A 20,011-nucleotide genomic window follows, 5' to 3' on the forward strand; every position below is an offset into this window, starting at 1 on the left:
GTGACTAAACCATTGAAAGCATTGCCCCAGCATGGCCACAGTTCAAAAAATATAAAAGATAATAATTAAAATTACCCAGTGATATTAACAAATTAGTGCGTTATTTACTTTGACAGGACCTTTTGCATGGACTGACAGTACATAAAAACTTTCTTATTAATATCATTGATAGAGGAGAACCATCTGGCTTGGCCACGAGAACTGCCGCAATCATGTGACTTTGCTCAGTTTTAAGCTCTTCAGTGACAGACACCTGGCAACATTCTAACAGCCAAATCTCCTGTCAAAAATACACAGAATATCAGTGCCTGTTGAGGAACTGATGTTGCAAATAGCCACTAGTTTTGTGAATGAACACTGAAAGGCATATTAACTTAAGAGAAAGTAATTATACCCTTCATGTAGCTCTGAGTTGATTAAAACTATCAGTGAAAGTCGACAGGTGGATAGAGACACACACACACACACACACACACACAGATATATATGTATGTATGTCAGGTGTAGCTTTCCAACATGGTTTTGAGTTCAATTGCACATCATGATGCCTTAGACAAGTGTCTTCTACTATAATAGTTTATAGTGTACAAATTATGTACAGAGGCTGTGTGGTTGATGGCTTTTCAGAAATGCAAGTAGGCATGTAGTCACTACAATCAATGTGGAATGTTCACAACTATCATCATTATTTAAATATCCATCTTCCATTTTAGCATCTGAAGGTTTCAAGGATTACATCATGCTTGAAGATCTACTTCAGCATGGTTTCTAGAGATGTCCCTACTAACACCAACCCCTTTACAGATTGTACTGCATACATATTTTTCCATGGCCCCAGCACTAGTGAGGCCACATTGTAGCTTGCAAGACAACGGTTCTCGAGGTACCTTTATATAGGAAGATGACAGGTTGATGTACAATGGAAGGGGGCCCAGAACAGAACAGGTTTTTGCTGTAGGGGAGCTTCATAGATATTCACATTATAGAAGTGTGGGTGAGAGTAATTAGGGTAGAACCAGAAAAAAAAAAGATAGAACAAGGGTTATGATGTGTCAAGGCAGATCCTCAAAGTACAAGAAGGTGAATAGTTGTAGGAACTGAAGAACAAGAAGTATGGATGAATAGAGGAGGCATAAACATGTACACTAACACATATCATTCTTCAGGCTACACTAAAAAATGCACTCCAGGACTGAAGTCTATGGGTTAACCATTAAGCAGAATAAGCATGTGCTTAGAGTATCAAGGGAAGAAGGGGGGGGGGCACCACAGAAATAGTAAATGGTTTACAGCACAAAAGAAATCACTTTAAACTTGCTAAAATAATATCCAAAGTGGTTTGTATTATTGGAAATATAATTTCAAAATGTTCATGGTGCCATAGTAAAGAGTTTGCAATGCAAGAAAGCAGAAGAAAACTTTTCAAATTTGAATAAAGTGGAAGTAGATACAAAATAGACATTATTTTCCATCGAACTGTTTTGTCTTGTTTCATTTTGAAAAATAAACATTTATTTTATGGTTTATTATCTCTAATAATAATAAATCCCAAAACGAATGTGTGTGTGTGTGTCAGTGTTTCACACTTTGACCCCCTCTCTCACTATTCAATGACACTTCAACTATTCCTCCTGCTGGGATGAGAGTAATAGTAGGCATAGAGATGGTGAGGATGGTAGTAGATTGACGGTTGTGATGGTAATGGGGGGTGATAGTAATAGTATGAACTGTAGTTGTGGTAGAGGTTGAGGCGATGATGGTGGTGGTAGCCAAGGCGGTCAGGGATGATGGTAATAGTAAGTGATGTGAAAGACAGTGGTGATGGTGGTGGAGGGAAAGGTGACAAAGTCAAAGGTATTGATGATGGTGGTGTCAGAAGTCTGGTGTATGTATGGCAGTTGTGGTGGTCATGGTTGGAAACAATCAATAGAAAAAGAGAGAAAGAAAGTAAAAGGTTAAACAGAAAAAAAATTGTAATGCTTATCATGCAGCGAAAATTGTTGATTGCTTGAAAAATATTGAAGTTTATTAAAATTTAATATGTACTCAATGCATGAAGTGTCATTGTTGGGTCCAAAGCCCAATGAAGAGCCCTCCACCACAGGAGCCAGCTTAAAAGCCACCCAAATAGGGCAGCTTTTAAGCTAGTTGTTTATATATCTCTTTATTGCCCACAGGGGGCTAAACATAGTGGGAACAAACAAGAACAATGGGATTAAGTCGATTACATCGACCCTGGTGTGTAATTGGTACTTATTTAATCAACCCCAAAAGAGTGAAAGGTTAAGTTGACCTCAGTGGAATTTGAACTCAGAACGTAAAGACAGACAAAATACTGCTAAGCATTTCGCCCGATGTGCTTACGTTTCTGCCAGCTCACCACCTTTAGTTGTTTATATATTGAATTATACATAGGGGGGGGGGGGCAAAATCTTTTAAGCACTTAGGACCTCATGGGTCTTAATCCAACCCTGAATCTACAAGAATACGGTATAAAGCAAACATTATTATATCAAAATGAACATATATCACCAGCTCACATACTGGTATTCACCTCCATCTTTACCTTTCTAGGTAGTCTAGTGGTGGTCTACCCTTAGGCAGGTCCAATGCATGTAAATCTTCTCCAGCACTCTCTCAATATGACCTTGGAGGGACCATGTCCTCCTTTGCCTCTCTTAAGCAGACTACTGGACCTACAGCCATCCTAGATTTAGGATGAATACTGGAATGATTTCCTGTTGCTTTCTCCGGGCAGGTGGGATTTGAACTCAGAATAGAGAGAGCTGAAAGATATACTGTAAAACTGTTAATGAGCTAACCACTCTACTGCTCTCCCACCCACCACAGCAATGAAGTGAAATGAAGTGTTTTGCTTAAAAGCACGGCACAATGCTTAGTTCAGGAATGAAACCCACAATTTAGCAATCGTGAGAGCAACATCCTAACCACTAGGCCTCAAGCTCTATCCCGATTACTCCCACTTGATCTTATGAAAAGCCAATGTTGTTATGTGTCTCCTCTACAACAAACTTGTTCCCATCCCTTCCATCGTATTTTCAGTCCTCTAAACCTAGTACAAAGCTATCTCACTCTCTATTATACTCCCAACCAGTGAAGAGGAGTCCTTTTGTCTTATGAGTTACATAATGGCCTCTCTTGTGCTTGTCCTGTGGAAGAAAGCATCCATCGAGTATATTGTGTGAAGTGGCTGATGTTAGGAATGACATCCACTTATAGAAACCAGGCCAAAAGTGAGACACGAACAAGATGTGGTCTTCAGATTCGTTGCATCCTGCCAAACGCTCCAACCCATGTCCGTACGAAAGACAAAGATTAAATGATGACACAGTGCATTTCTTCAAACTAACACATTGTAAATAACCAAACAAATATATTGAAATAACACATAATAAACACATGGAGTGGTGAGTTGTGTTGACGTAGGAGGAGTGACAAAGTCCTATAGATTCTATGGTGTCAGATATTTCTCTTGTGATTGGCTAATGATGTGGTGCTACATTGATCCAACAACCTGTGCAACACACACACAGCCATCGTGGGATTTGAACTCAATGTAAAAGAGCTAGAACAAACATTGCAACACACTTCATCCAACACCTCTAGCGACTGTGCCAATCCACTGCCGAGATTGTGTAACAACTGCTTCTGGTTTAGGCAACGCAAGGCCAGCAATTCTGACGGAGGTGGCAGCGATTTAGTGGATGCCATCGACCTCAGCACTTGACTAAAATTTTATCGACCCCAAAAGATGAAAGACTAAATTGATTTCGAATGATTTGAACTCAGAACGTAACGAGCCGGAGAAATACCACAACGCATTTTTGCCGACGCTCTAATCATTTAAGTAACCTACCTTTAACAATAATGTTTGCTTTATTAACCACGAAGAGTTCGCGAAAAACGTTGTGGACGGTACAGGACAGTACAATGTGGGGTCACGGTACAGGACAGTACAATGTGGGGTTACATAAAAGGCATGTTAACAGTGAATAATTCCCCCAAAGAGGAAGAGTTTCTAAGGCTGCTCACAGAAACCGCACAAAATCACAGAGGCCCTGACCGTTGGGGCAAGTACTCTCTCTACATCGTCTACAATCATTAGGACCATTCTTGCTCCATTCACTCTTCTTTCAACAAAATTGCTGGGACACAGCACTTCCCTCTCCTTCACGTGAAATGACAATATCTTATTAATCATAAGGAGTTACAAAAGGTGAGGTGGTATCGTCAGGACAGTTAATATCATCGGTGTTTATTTTTATTAAAAGTTAGACAAAACGAATGGTCGTATTATATTCATTCAATCCCAACACGAAACAAAATACGGTAACGCATTTAGTTCGCTGCTGTTGTGTCTCAATTACCGTCCTTGTTTACGTAACAACAACAACAACAACAAGCAGGTGTGACGAAGGAAGAATGAAGGCCAATAACCTAGGCTTTGGCGTAGTTACTGGTTTCTGTGTATGAGAGAGAGCTTATATGCGTGTCTGTGTGTAAGAGTGCATGCGTGTGATTGTGCGTTTTTTATCTGTGTGTGTGTGTGAGATAGATAGATAGATAGAAAAATAGATAGATAGATAGAGATAGATAGATGGATGGGTGGGATTTGGATGGAGAGAGAGAGAGAGAGAGAGAAGGGTAGAAGGAAGATATATTGCAGGGAGATTTGTTACGTCCCACCAAATTCTCTTTAGCCCTAGGTCAGGCGAAAAAACCAGCTGCAACCGAACACCATTTGTCAGTGAACCAGGTGACAGCAACACGGGAGTTATTTACATTGAGAGATGAAGGGATGGAAGAGGAAACGGAGAGGGAGTGAGGAAGCGTGTGTGTGTGAGTGGGAAAGAAGAAGTGAGGAGACAGAGCGAAAGAGTGAGATGGAGAGGGAGGGTAAAAAGACCTCGTGTTTGTGAGAGAGAGAGAGAGAGAGAGAGAGAGAGAAGCGAGAAAGAGTTTGTATGTCAGACAGAGAGAGAAGGGGGTGAGAAAGACTGAGACAAAGAGAGAGGGGGAAGAGGACAGTGAGAAAGAGTGAGTATGTCTGAGAGAGAAAGAGAGGAGACAAAGCGTGTGTGTGTGTGTGTTTGTTTTAGTTGACAAAGAGAGGGAGAGAGAGAGAGAGATATATTATACAAGCAACCCAGTTTCTAACATTAGACGGCGATAGAGAGATTTTTTTTAAAAAAGAATTCTCAACTAACAGAAATCTAGAAAAAGACGAAAGTAAAAGTTGTAATACATACATAAGTAAATAATATTCAAAAACGGCACCACCCCAAAAACTAGAGAGAGAGAGCAATGCGACGAATATCTGTTGCTGTCACAAGGTCATAAAAATAAGAGAGAAAAGTAGATTGTTTGAAATTTTAATATATCTGTGATACGGATTTATTTTCTCGATACGGAAGGAGCAAACCGCTACCAAATTTGAACACGGGATTGAAAAAGGTTGAAACAAGTCTGCGAGGTAATTTGCTGGGAATTTATTTATCAATAAGGAGATAATCCACAATGCTAATACATTAAGAGTTTACGGGGAAAACATATTTGTGACGCCAGCAGCGGACTATAAGCGTACGAAAAAAAATAAAGAGTACGCTATACGAAGGAAACACTACGAATTTTGTTACACAGAAATGCGCGAGTGAATATAATATGTTAGTGCGCGCGGGCGTGCATTATGGATGTGTATGTCCGTTTGTGTTTAATGTTACGTATAAATATATCCTTTTCACGTCTGCTTTCCGTGCTGGCATGGACTGGACGTTTTGACAAGATCCAACAAGTTGAAGGACCACGTCTTGTTCCAGTATCTGTTTTTTTACATGGTTTCTACGACTAGATGCACTTCCTAATGACAATCTCTTTTATTTGTAAAAAGAGGAAATAATCTCAATAATTCTCTGAAATTAACATTTCACTAAGGAAAAGACAGACAGATTGCATGGGTACAAGTTGACAGCAGTGATATATGTTTCAGCCTCAATAAGTGTCATCAGCACAGCAGTTGTCCGACTTTGACCCCCAGCAGAATTAGTCACTTAGTCATCATCCTTATCATCATCATCATTTAATATCCATTTTCCATGCTAGCATGGGTTGGGCAGTTTGACAGGAACTGGCAAGACTGGGGCTACATCAAGCTCCATTGACTGTTTTGGCATGGTATCTACAGCTGGATGACCTTCCTATTAGTAAACACTTTACAGAGTGGACTGGGTGCTTTTTACATGGTGCCAGTACCAACAGAGTCACAAAGTACCTTGCAAGACAAAAACTCCTCAAGTGGGAGTGGGGAACAGTACTGAGTGGGACAGTTTTGTGTCAGTTGAGAGATTAAAAGTATGGAGGGATATATACACACACAAAGAAAAGGGACATTTATAGCTTGGGTTATTTACATAAATGAAATGCAAACAACCTAGGAAAAATAACACATAGTAACCATCTATTTCAACAACAAAGATGAATAATGCTATATTAAATACCAAAATTATCTCTGGGAGAGAGAGACCAATCACAGATTGAGACTACTTAACACAGTCCCTGGTGTTTGTTCCTTCTCTAGCCATGGCTGGCTCATAAGGGTCAGTTTCCTGGTTTCCTAATTATTCTCTCATCATCTTTTCTACACACCAGGCAGTGCCATTGTTGTCCTGGAAGCATTGTTTACATCTATATACGCACACAACTGTGTCCCACCACAATCTACCTTTGTCAAGCCTTCTCCACTCCCTCATCTTCCTTGTTTCCCATCCCTCCATCAGTCTTCTAATCATGGCAATATTCAGTCAATGTAATTTTATGAGAGCAGATCTACTTGTTTCTTCCCCCTTTTGTGCTACCAGCTATCCCTCTTCTTGAACCACTTCCCCTTCTCACACACCCCATTTCCCCTTTATTTTCCACTAGTTACCCATTCTGTGACATTGATGAACTTTGCCTTTCCCATGAGTTACATCTTATTACTGCCATACATCATTTCTATTCTCTCACATTTTGCTACTGAAGGCCACCCACCCTTCATTTACCTCTCTTTATTTCTCTACTTATCACCCAATGTCTCCTTTTTCCTGAGCCACTTCTATTTCTTATCGCTTTCTTCAAAAACTCCTATTTACCATCAACCACTTCTGCTCTTAACCATTCACTACAAACACATCCTCCCCCATCTCTAGCTATATTTGCTCTCCTCTCACACTTTCACAAACTTACCCATCCATCCTTCTTTATTTTCTGATTCCTTGTCACTGCCATCTTGTCTAAACTTTCTGACACTCTCAGCCACCCTTCTATAATGTGAGGCGGCCATGACTCCCCTCTACTGCAACACATCTCTTCCTGCCCCTCTATCACTGAGTATAAAGCCACCTCCTTCTCTACTAAACTCCCACTCAGTCATGGCTTGTTTTGTATTGCAAAGTACTTAGCAACCTCTCTAGTGCTGGTGCCCTGAAAAAATCAAAGCATATACTCTGTAAAATGGTTGATGTTAGGAAGAACCTTCAACCAAAGCAGACATTGGAGATTGGTACAGTCTCTGGGATTGTCAGATCCTGTCAAACAATGGGTAACAAAAGGTGTAGAGGTATCATAGGCTGGCCTATACAGAAGGCAGAATATCATATGCAGTAGGTGGATTAGGGCAATAAACTTTTAAGACCACATTGGAAAGAAATCCTCTCAAATGCCCAGATGAGTCCCTTGTTAGCTTTTGTTACCTAGATGGCCAAACTTAGCAGTGAGAGTTCTGAAAGTGTGCTAGCCAGAATAACAACAGGTTGGAGAATGTTCATGGAGCTGTTCTGTTTGCAACAAAGAGCTTTTCCCTCAGTCAAGAGCAGATTGTATTACGTTTATGTGTGGAGTGGACAGCTGCATGGCAACTAGATGTTGGCCTTCAGTGGAGATGTGGAGGCTAAAAGGAAATGAGGTGAGCATGCTTCATGAAATGTGCCATGCTAGTGTGTGTGTGTGTGTGTGAATGACAAAGTATAAATGAAGAGAGAAGCAAACTGGGTATAAGAGGGGAGAGGGGAGACTGTGATGGTGCAGGTGTGTGATGTGGTTGTGATGTAAGCAAATAGGAGGCACTGAAACTGAACAGAACTTATGAAAGAGGGGACTGAGGAAGATCTAGAATAAAGCAATGAAAATGACCAAGATGTTGCATCTGATGAAGGGGATGATGGAAAACTGTGTCAAATGCTGTTGTCATGCTGCAGAAAACCAGACCTCCCGTGTAATGCCTGTGCTCCTCAATTCTTCTTGCTTTGTGGTGCATGCATCCTATCACTCTTTGTATTGCTCACTCTATACCCTCAAGTCTACACACACCATTCTCCAACCGCTGTGCCTATTCTGTGCCCTTTCATCTCCCTAATCATCTCTTCTACTCACCATGTCACCTCTGATATACTTGATATGTACATTTTGAATATCTTCCTTCCCCATATTTCCACCATTTATATTTTGCTACCATTTTTTCTTTCCATTCCAGATTATGATACTTGAGTCGAAAGAGACTGCACTCTGGCAAACTTCACTCATTGTCCCTGATTTCTTTGTCAGCACAGTCTCTTGGGCATGTGACCTTGAGGATATGCCCTGACCTCACCATCATCATTATATCTCTCCTCAACGCATCACTCTGTCCACCCATATGTAATGTAAGGTAGCACCTCATCACCTTCTGTTCAACCCTCCCCCACTGTTCTTTCACTCTGTGACTCTCATTCTCTCATTAACCTTACCCTTCTGTTACCCCTTGCCCTAGTCTCTCCCCTACCATCCATTCAACAATAGATCTGTGTAACTCCAATAAGGACTGTTTTCGACCCTGGTGAACCACCCAGCTCATTCTGGTATCAGAGACAGACTGACCCACCCAATCACTGGGTCCACCTACTCAACTCACCCCATTGCCATGACTACCTTGTTTCTCTCCTTCACACTAATCCCTGACAATAATCTTCCCCTCTTCCTCTTCTCTGTCTCCATTACTCCAACACCATTGCTTCTTTTATTCTCTCCATTACCATCCTCTGGTAGTATATTTCTCCTGTCCACCATGAGGGCTTTCTTTCACTTTGTAAGCTGAGGTGCAAGGCAACCCCTAACTGTGGCTAGTGCCACAGGATGCACTCAGTACTCTCTGTAAATTGTTGGTAATCAGTTCAAGCAATGACAATGCAAAGCTTGAGAAGGCTCTTTAGTCTTGCTGATGGGCAAAGCAACCTCTATAAGGTTGGTGCCATGAAAAAATGTACACAGCACACTATACAAAATGGTTGGTGTTCTGTTGGGAAGGGCATCCAGCTGCTGAAATGAAGCCAAAAATGAGATATTGGAGCAAAACATTGTCTTTCAAGCCCTTGAATCCTGTTGAACACTGCCTTACTTTTGTCAACATGGAAAAGAGATGTAAAATGGTGTGTGTGTGCAAATAATGTCTATCTTAATATACCCTCCTGTGAAAGTTCATTGGGTCATGATTAGGTCACGTTTTGTTTCACCATAGCCCACTCAAGTAAGGTGGTGAGCTGGCAGATTCGTTAGCGCATCAGGCGAAATGCTTAGCGGTATTTCGTCTGCCGCTACGTTCTGAGTTCAAATTCTGCCAAGGTTGACTTTGCCTTTCATCCTTTCGGGGTCAATTAAATAAGTACCAGTTATGCACTGAGGTTGATATAATCGACTTAATCCGTTTGTCTGTCCTTGTTTGTCCTCTCTGTGTTTAGTCCCTTGTGGGTAGTAAAGAAATAGGTATTTCATCTGCCGTTACGTTTTGAGTTCAAATTCCGCCAAGGTCGACTTTGCCTTTCATTCTTTTGGGGTCGATTAAATAAATACTAGTTACGCACTGGGGTCGATATAATTGACTTAATTCGTTTGTCTGTCCTTGTTTGTCCCCTTCTGTGTTTAGCCTCTTGTGGGTAGTAAAGAAATAGGTATGAATTGTTGTTGACTAAAACACATCCATGTGAAGCAGTATTCTCAAGTATCCCGTGGAGGAATTTGTCCAGGTACCATTTTGAAGGATTTGATTGGGGATAATGTTAAAGCCTATATTAAGCAAGTTGAGGTAAAATAGTTGTCCCAATGTGCTTATATGCTGTGAGTCTGATTTGTGTGTGGGGTGCATGACATTGGGTTCGAGGCTTGAGTGATTTTTAAACTTGATGGTAAAATCATTTGGTTGATACTGTCAGTTGGTATTTTCCCCCCTTTATTGTGCAGATGATGTTGTGCTCATGGTAGTGATGAAAGGAACAAAGTTTGAGATTTTGAAATGGCTCCTGTAATCAAATCCTATTATACCATTTAATGCTTTTGTTACTGCCCTTCACAGTGGCTCATCATCATTGGCGTTTAACATCTGCTTTCCATGCTACCATGGGTTGGACATTTTGACTGTGGGGTCGCGAACCAGAGTTGCACCAGGCTCCAGTCTTGATCTGGCAGAGTTTCTACAGCTGGATACCTTTCCTAATGCCAACCACTCCGAGAGTGTAGTGGGTGCTTTTACGTACCACCGGTACGGGGCCCAGTCAGGCAGTACTGGCAACGACCTTGTTCGAATTTTTTTACACATGCCACCGGCACAGGTGCCAGTAAGGCGATGCTGGTAACGATCCTGCTCGAATGCTCAATTCTCACAATATTATACTTAATATGTAGAGTAACAATATCCTAGGTTTGTCCGTATAAAGGAAGAGAAAAGATGAAATTGGAAAGTTCTGAGAATCCAGGAGCTCATCTTGTGAGCCATATAACTTTGTTGTTATGTGGCTACTCTAGATTCCCGGAGCTATTTTGTCTCAAGGAAAGAGAATATGGTTGTTTATTCTTTTCCAAAGTGCACAGGTTCAGTTTTTGCTTCATTTAGCAAAATATTTTCCCTACCGTTTGGCAAACAGACTGGAACTGGTCATTCTCTCTCTTTGTAACTTTCTCAAGTTTCATCATCCATGAAACTTTTTATTCTGTTGTCTGACGACATTTCTGATATTGTTTATGTATTCTATAAAGAATACTGGTCCCAACTGGCCCTTGTGGTACACTACTGATGACTTTTGCTGGGCTTGAGCAGATTTCATCAATCAAAACATGTTGGGCTCTGCATACCAGGAAACGTGTGATACAGTGCAACAGTTTTCTCCAGGCTCCAACATTTGACAGTTTTAATATCAGAATGTTGTGGCTGATTCTGTCAAAGACCTTGCTCAAGTCAAGATATATGCTTGTGTTTAAACCTTCTCCTGATAGTTATAAAATGTCGTTAAAGTGATGTAGGAACTGTGTTGTAGAGGCACCTGGCCTAGTGAGAGCAGCGGACTTGTGGTCGAGGGATCACAGGTTCGAATCTCAGACTGGGTGATCTCTGTGTTTATGAGCGAAACACCTAAGCTCCCCGTGGGTCCGGCAGAAGGTAATGGCGAACTTCTGCTGACTCTTTCACCACAACTTCCTCTCACTCTTTCCTCCTGCATCTAACAGCTCACTTACGACAGACTGGCGTCCCATCCAGGTGGGGAACCTATATGCCAATGAAATGCTACTTTATATAAGAGTTCGGCTAGTCCATTCTTCCAATCCCACAGAGGTGTCAATGACTATCACAACATGATACATCTATATACATATATATATATATATATATATATATGTACATGATTATCAACCTAAGTGTGTGTGCATGTGTGAGGTTTGCAATGTTCTCCAGTGTGAAGTTGAGAGGTATGAAGGGTTCCAGAGTGTGAGGCAGCATATCGGAGAGAATCCAAACATTGTGGCTGAGAAGGGTCTATGAATGAACAATGGTAACTTGCACTTAATGATTCTAAAAATAAAGAGGCTTGGAAGTGCTACTATGAAAGACTATTAAAAAGTGGAGAATGCATGGGAAAAGAGAGTTTTCCCAATGAAGACGCAACAGAAGGACCAGCCATTCGGGTAGACAGCAGTGTGGTAAAGAAATTAAGGATATCGATGCAAGGAAAGCCCCTGGACCATTAGGAATTACTGCTGAGTTGTAAATGAGATGAGGTGCAGTTTGGTTTTAAACCAGGAAGAAGTATTACTGATGCCCTTCTCCTGTAGAAGTATTTAGCTAAAAGCAGCTGTACTTAGCACTTGCCAACCTGTAGAAAGTCTTCAACAGGTGACTTTTGAGAGCCATTTACAGAGGAACAGTCAATAAAATGAGAGTTAGCGACAAATACTGCATCATATTTGGTGTGCATGTAGGGGGGGGGTCATCAAGGTTCAGTTCTCAGTCCTCTTCTACTTATCGTAACCTTCCAGGCTTTAATAGAGGAGTTTGACACCGAATACCCATGAGAACTCCTATATGCTCATAACCTTATTCTTATTGCTGAATCTATAGAAAAATTAGAAAAAAGAAATTTCAGGTGTGAAAGGAAAACCTGGAGCCAAAAGATCTTAAAGTTAATTTAGCAAAGACCAAAGCTTTAGGAAGTAGAAAAACAGACAACGCAATTCCATCAGGGAAATGGCTTTTCTCAATATGTAGGAAAGAAATAAAAATTCCATACAGTGTACCTAGTAAAAGACAAAAGGTGCAGAGGAATTACATGAAAGTAGACTTAGTATGTGGTATAAATGCAGGTATAATAAGCACTAAGAGTGCATCAGGAGGATTTTCTCATATGTCCAGGAGGATCCCCAGAGATAGATAAATTCTGTTGCCGAGACGATCAAATTCCCAATGGAGGAGGACAGTCTGAAAGTAGAGTTATTGACTAAAAGTAGTATGGAGAAAGTTCAGAGAACTTTTACCACTGTTGGTAATAAAAGGTTTGTCTCTTAAGAGCGAAAGGCTGACAGTATGATGGTTGTGTGCTAAGTGCAATGCTATGTGGTAATGAGATAGGAGGCTCTGAAGCAGAGGTTTTGTAAAGACCAAAAAGAAAGGAAGCATGCACGATCCGCTGGATGTATAATGCTAGTGTACATGAATAAAGGAGCAGAGATGAGCTGAGACATATAAAATGGGAATAAAAGGCATCAGATGTGGAGTGCACTGGTATGGCCATATGCCTGGATGAGGGCACCACTTAATGTGGAAGGAAGATTCAGATGATAGGTGATACATGGCACTCAAAAAGAGCCACTCATTACCATGAGATTGAAGTTCCAGAAATGTATGTGCATGCTCACAACTGGCCCCATTCCCAATTTATTTCTCTGAAGCCTTCCCCACTGCTTCATTTGCCCTCAAACGACATCCATCCTTCATTAACATTGTCTCTTCCTACTCATATTTCTACCCTTTCTGTTCTACCAGTTATCTCTCCATTTCCTCTCAACTTCTTATTGACACCTATATCTAATATCTACTACTGCTGCCCCCCACCACCACCACACTTTCACCCCTATGTACACCTGACCACCTCCACCTTTATCATCACTACATCTCTCACTCTCCCCCACTGCTTTTGTAATCTTTACCCACCCACTCCCGTCTCTCACACTTTCCCTATCTATTGTATTCTTCTGCTTTTAAATCCGTGGAACAAGCTGCCAGATGAGGTGAAGATGCCGACGACCGCTTTGTTCAAAGCCTCCCTGGACCTCAAGTGGCCTGAACTCTTTACATGAACACCACCCTGTACTTAACTCCATGTCCCCCTACATGGCCTTGCTATTTGCTTTTGAGCCAAATTAACTAACTAACTAACTAACTAAATCTTTCTGTATGGTGGAAGACAACAGCATGCAAAGCAGAAAAAAGTGCTTCAAAGACACACTGAAAACCTCAGTAAAAAGCTTTTTAAGATCAACTCTGACACCTGGAAAACACAAGCACAAGACCACCCCTACCTGGCGAAGAAGCCCCAATGGAGGTGTCCTCTTACAAGCAGAACAACATAGCAGGAGCACAAAAAGCACATGACTGTGCAGGGCCAGAGTGAACTCTTTGCCCCTAGTCCCAACAGACCACCAGGGCCCAACCTGCAAACAAAGCCTTCCTAGCACAAACTGGACGGATGGGCTACACCGAGTCACACCCTACCCTGTCTCCTCTCATATCATGTCCTTCATCAACAACGACAGATGAATTAATCTTTGTCAGTCATCATTTCCTTTCCCCTGAGCTACTTCTACTGACATCCATCACTCTTGTCTCCTTCCCCACCAACAACAAACACCTCCACCCTTATTTACTGTTCACTCTTATCCCTATCTTTAACCACTTCTCATTTCCCCCCTCTCTCACACACACACTCACTTGCAACCTTTACTCATGCATTCTTTGTGATCTTATGACCCCTACACTTTCTTTTATTCACCTTCTTGTACATTGAGGGTACACTCTGACACCTCATCACCATCTTTATCACTATCTTCACCTCAATTGCTTCCACCTACCCTTATATAATGTAAAGTAACCATGTTTTTCCTCTACTGCTGTGTCCCTTCTACTCTGTTTAACTTCTCAAACATCCAATATAAAGTTACTCCCTCTATACCTTACCCCACACCACTCGATCGAGGGGACTCTTGTGAGTTGCACAGCAACCGCACAAGTGCTACTGCCACGAAAATGCACCCAGTACACTGTAAAATGGTTGGCAGAGCATCTAACTGTCGAAACCATGCAAACACGGACATTGGAGCACAGAGCTATTCTCTGTATTGCCAGATCCTGTTAAAAACGTCCTACCCATGTCAGCACAGAAGACGGATATAAAATGATATTGATAGCGATGCGCGTGTGCGTATGTGTATGCACACGCACTCCTTATGGTACATGTGATTATATATATATATATATATATACATATATATGTATGTATTTGCGTGTATAAATGAGTGTATATCGTTTATGTATATATAGACACAAACTCATGATTTGTATATCTATATATACACGATATATATATGACATAATACGTGTCATATATATGACATTGTTTGTATGTATGTATGTGTATATATATATATAGATGTGTGTGTGTGTGTGATATGTATTTGCGTATATAAATGCGTGTATATCGTTTATGTATATATAGACACAAACTCATGATTTGTATATCTATATATACACGATATATATGACATTGTATATATATGATATATATATATTTATATACACACACACACACACACACGTATGTAAAATGTAGGTGCGTACGTACACACTATTTCACCACCTTTGTTCACAGACATCTTCCATCTCCGGTTATTTACGACACGTACCCCAGCCGTAAAAATCTCGGAGTGCCGAAGTACCTGGCGATCTTATAAGCCATCAGGTCGGGTCGACAGGCCAGATCAATCGATAGACAGACAGATATATAAATAAATGCAAACAGATTGAAAAGCAAACAAATAGCTACCAATCTTTATTGCTACTACTATTATCATTATTATTACTATTTTTTATGTATTCGCAAGGCCCTCCCACCCAGTCTTAACCCTCCCACCCAGTCTTAACCCTCCACCACATCTTCAACTAGGACAAAGAACTTGCAATTTATAAAATAATATTATGACGCATACACGTAGACTTTTAACTTGTATTTATATTTTTACTCCACAGATTTTCTCAAGCATTCTACCCCGTTTGACGGTTTCCGTCTTTTTTAGATCCGGCTACTGAAAAACAGAAATTAAATTAAAACGATTTGGCTTTATTTTAGTTATTTTTACTTTTTAGTTGCTCTGTAATAATGAGAAATGAGAGATAAATTTAATTATATATAATAACAATTATTGCTTGTTTGTTTGGTTGATTAATCAGGAGATTTTAATTGGACGAATAATGATTTCTCGTCTGGGATTACCCATGAATGAAGAACCAAGTGAAACACAACAACAGCAATAATAATCACAATAATAATAATAATAATAACAGCAGATCAAATAAATAAACACTGATTTTTCTTTTCTTTTTTTCTCAAGTTCAGCAGATCTATACAGAGATAACCAATATAAAAATAATAAAAATCAAAACAGCTAATAAAAGCTCTAATTAAACACACATGCAAGGGGAATGTGTTCACCAGACAAATGTCTGCATGTGTTTTAGTGTGTGTATATACTAAACAATGTCTACATGTTTATTCGTGTGTGGTGTGTATGTGTATGTACGTACATGTGTGTGTATGTGTATGTACGTACATGTGTGTGTATGTGTATGTACGTACATGTGTGTGTATGTGTATGTACGTACATGTGTGTGTATGTGTATGTACGTACATGTGTGTGTATGTGTAAACAGTAGACGGATATCAGCATATGCGTGTTTATGCAACGGAGAAAGTATACAGATATATATATATATATAGGTACTAAAATACATAATGTGTGTCTAAGGGTGTATGTATGGTGTATACAGAGTGAAGGGGTATCTTCGTCTTTACGGTCCTAATTTCAAATTTGTCATTTAATACGGTCCTACGTGTGTGTGTGTGTGTATTTAGTTCTCAGTTCCTAAAGCTGAGAGTTTTGCTAATTTTATTTTTTAATTAGGTTGATTATTTTGATTTTGCTCTGTTAGTTATCTATTTATTCGTTTCAATTAAGACTTTTAGGTTTATTAATTGAATTTTTTTAAGGCGAACGCCTTTAACGTAAGACTATTTCTATAGCCTACGGTTGTTCCGCTGTTCCGTGTTCGAATTTCGCTGTGGGTCGACCTAACTTCTCTTATCGTTGATAAACTACCACCACTAATTACAAGTGGGGGGAGGTCACCTTAAGAAAGAAAAAAAATCAATTAAGGAAGCTAAAATTCTTAATTGGAAATAAAAATCGAAATAATCATCTCAATTTTTTTTTAATATTTTAGCAAAACCCTTGTTCCTAGAGAACCAACACACACTATATATATATATATATATATATATATATATATAAACTATTTATTGAAAAGCCAATTTTAATTCAGGACCATAAAAAGTGAAGTACCCGACTGTGGTGATGTGTGTTTGTTTATAGTTATGTATGTACACATTTATTTCCGAATACGTGTAGTCTTCTAATGAGGGTGTATAAACACAATAACATAAAAACAAAAAAAAAAGCATTTAAAAAGAGATTAATTCTGGGGTGTAAATACGTGTATTGAGTTTATACGAAAGTAGGTATACTTTTTATAGATGGGCTGCTTACGTGATTAAGAATATATATATATATACATATATATACACGAATGTGTGTGTTTACATAGGACTGAATGGGTTTATGGCCAAACCTATAGACATGTTTGTGTATGTATAAGAGGGAAGGATGTGTGTGTAAAATATATACACGCCTGTTTACAAATATCTATGTGTATATGTGGGTATGTTTACATAGGAGAGAATGGCTAGTTTATGACGAACCTCCAGAATTGTTTGTGTGTGTATATATGATGGTTGCGTAAAGTGTGTGTGTGTGTTGGTGTAATATATATACTCACACGCCAGTTTGCAAAAGTATACGTAGATGTGTGTAAAATATATACACGTCTGTTTACAAAAGTAGACGTATGTGTTTGCATAGGACAGTTGGATTTATAACCATCCTAAAGAAAACGTCTGTGTGTATATGAGAGCTGCGTAAAGTGTGTGTGAGTGTGTAAAATATATACACGCCTGTTTACAAATATCGCAATTAAGCTTATCCGTGTGTGTGTATATATATATATATACACACACACACAGGGAAGACTGGTTGGATTTATGAGCTGCCTATAAATATGTTTGTGTCTATATACGTTCAAAAAGTGTAAAGTGTGTGTGTATAATATATATATATATATATACACGTATCTAGTAGCTGTTTACTAATACAGTATATTAAGAGCTTATCCGTGTGTGTGTTTACATAGAAGTGAATGGGATTGTGACCAGTCTATAGAAATGTTTATATCTATACGGGTTTTAAATGTGTATAGTGTTTGTGTAAAATGTATACACACCTCTGTTTACAAATATAGTAATATTGTAAGCCTTTCAAAAGGTGTGTAAATGGAATACAGATTTAAAGGGGGGTATCCTAGCTTTTAAAGTCTTAAATTCGAAGTGGTCTTTTGATAGAGCTTTTACAACACACACATATCTATATCAACACACTGGACTGTGATGTGTGTATATATCTGAAACAAAGAATCGCATTTACACATGCTTATATACGAGATGAATGAATCTGTCTATTCCTACGGTTTATGGATGTAAAAAAAAAACACCCTTCTGTCCACACATACAACATATATTTATACACACACACAAATATATATATAAATATATATATGGGGGGGGGGTGTCTTCGTGCATGTGTTAGGGGTACTTTCATACTTTTGAGGGGTGTTTCGTGAATAAGAAGAAAGAGAGAAAGAAAGAACCGACCTGATAGGGTGGTGGAGGTCCGAGAGCTGGGTCTGATCCATCGTTACTGTCGCTACCTCTCAATAAAGATATATCATCTGCATTCGGAGTCTTTAAACAGTTGCCCATTTTTTTTCCTTTTTCGTTTGTACTTTTCAATGATGGCGATTTACTTAAAATAACCAGTTCCTCTTAACAATAAAGCTGTCGGTTTTTAGTGCTGCTCTGGCTGTTTTTTTCCCCTGTGGTTTGTGTTTTCTTTTTTTGGTTTCGTTATTTATCAATGGTATTATTGTGGATGGTATCGGTGGTAGTTATAGATGTGTGTGTGTTATAAGTGTTTGTTTGTTGGTGGTCGTGGTGGATGTTGTTATTGGGTGTAATAATAAAGGTACAAGATCGAGAGGAACCATGATCGGGCCTTGAGAGAGGAGAGAGTAAGAAGAGTGGAATGGCAAATAATAAACAAAACAGAGCAGCAACAACAACAACAACCAGCAGAGAGAATCGGAACTGAGCAGAGAGGGAAGTATCTAGACACAGAGACTATGTGAGACAGAGAGAGACGTAGGTAGACACGGAGAGGGCAAAGGAGAAGAAAAACAAAGGGTTAGGGGGAAAAGAGGGGGACATGGAAGAAGAAGGGGTCGTGGAAGCATAAGAAAGGGCCATAGGAGAAGAAAAAGGAGTCATAGAAGAAATGGTTAGGGAAGAAGAAGAAGAAAGGGTCATAAGAAACGGATAGAGAAAACAACAACAACAGTGAGCAAAAGGCAGGGAGACGAGAGGAGACTTTGGTCAGTTGAAAGTCTGCTAATGTTTTGTTTTGATAAATGTTGTGGTGGGTCTCCTTGCTGCTCCTCTTCGTCTCTGTTTCTTCTTTCTCTTTTTGTCGGTCAACCCTGCATCATTGTCGAGACGCAGTCCGTGAGGTTAATGAAATGTTTTTACTTGTTACTAATTACTAAAACATCAAGTCAGTCATGTCAAGTCCGTAGAAGTCAGTCAAGGCGAGTAGCAGTAGTAGCAGCAGCAGCAGCAGTAGTGGTGGTGCTGGTAGTTGTAGTGGTAGTAGTGTCAGTAATAATAATAGTAGTAGTAGTAGTATTGCTGCTGCTGCTGCTTTGGCTGCTGCTGATAATAATACTACTGCTCTTATACACACACACACATATACACACAAGAAGGTTTACATACACCACGCGCGCGCACGCACATATGTGTATACATAAATACACGCACACACACACACACATATATATCTATACGTTTATACATATGTATGTATATATATGTGTGTGTGTGTATGCATTTATATCTATCTATCTCTCTTCTCTCTCTCTCATATGTGAGTGTGTGTGTGTTATGTATATATGCATTGAGGAATCACTGGAAACCTATTCATTGTTTATAATATTCGACACAATGAAGCAGGCAGTCGGGTGGCGAGAGATACCCGAGACAAGTAAAGCGTCGGGTTGTCTCCATTACGTTATTTTATTTCACCTCTTACCGATATGAGTTCAAATCCTGGTATCGCTTCGTCTTTCATCGTTCTGAACAGATCGATAAAATTAGAATTCCCGTTTGTGATTTCTTTAATTGTTTTTTTCTTCTTTCTGTCTTGCAATGCTCAGAACAGGACT

The 20,011-nt window shown here is 39.7% G+C and overlaps 1 protein-coding gene across 1 annotated transcript in view; it reads right to left on the minus strand.

Moving 5' to 3' along the window:
• Positions 1 to 19,414, minus strand: part of LOC115215521 (RING finger protein 11) — an 81,048-nt gene extending 61,634 nt beyond the window's left edge. Inside the window, exon 1 of the mRNA XM_029784696.2 lies at positions 18,387 to 19,414. Coding sequence (XP_029640556.1) covers positions 18,387 to 18,494 — 108 coding nt within the window. The 5' untranslated portion in view covers positions 18,495 to 19,414. The remainder of the gene's footprint in view (positions 1 to 18,386) is intronic.
• Positions 19,415 to 20,011: the final 597 nt, after the last annotated feature.

The sequence above is a fragment of the Octopus sinensis genome, linkage group LG9, assembly GCF_006345805.1.
Source record: "Octopus sinensis linkage group LG9, ASM634580v1, whole genome shotgun sequence".
In the NCBI taxonomy this organism is placed as follows: domain Eukaryota; kingdom Metazoa; phylum Mollusca; class Cephalopoda; order Octopoda; family Octopodidae; genus Octopus; species Octopus sinensis.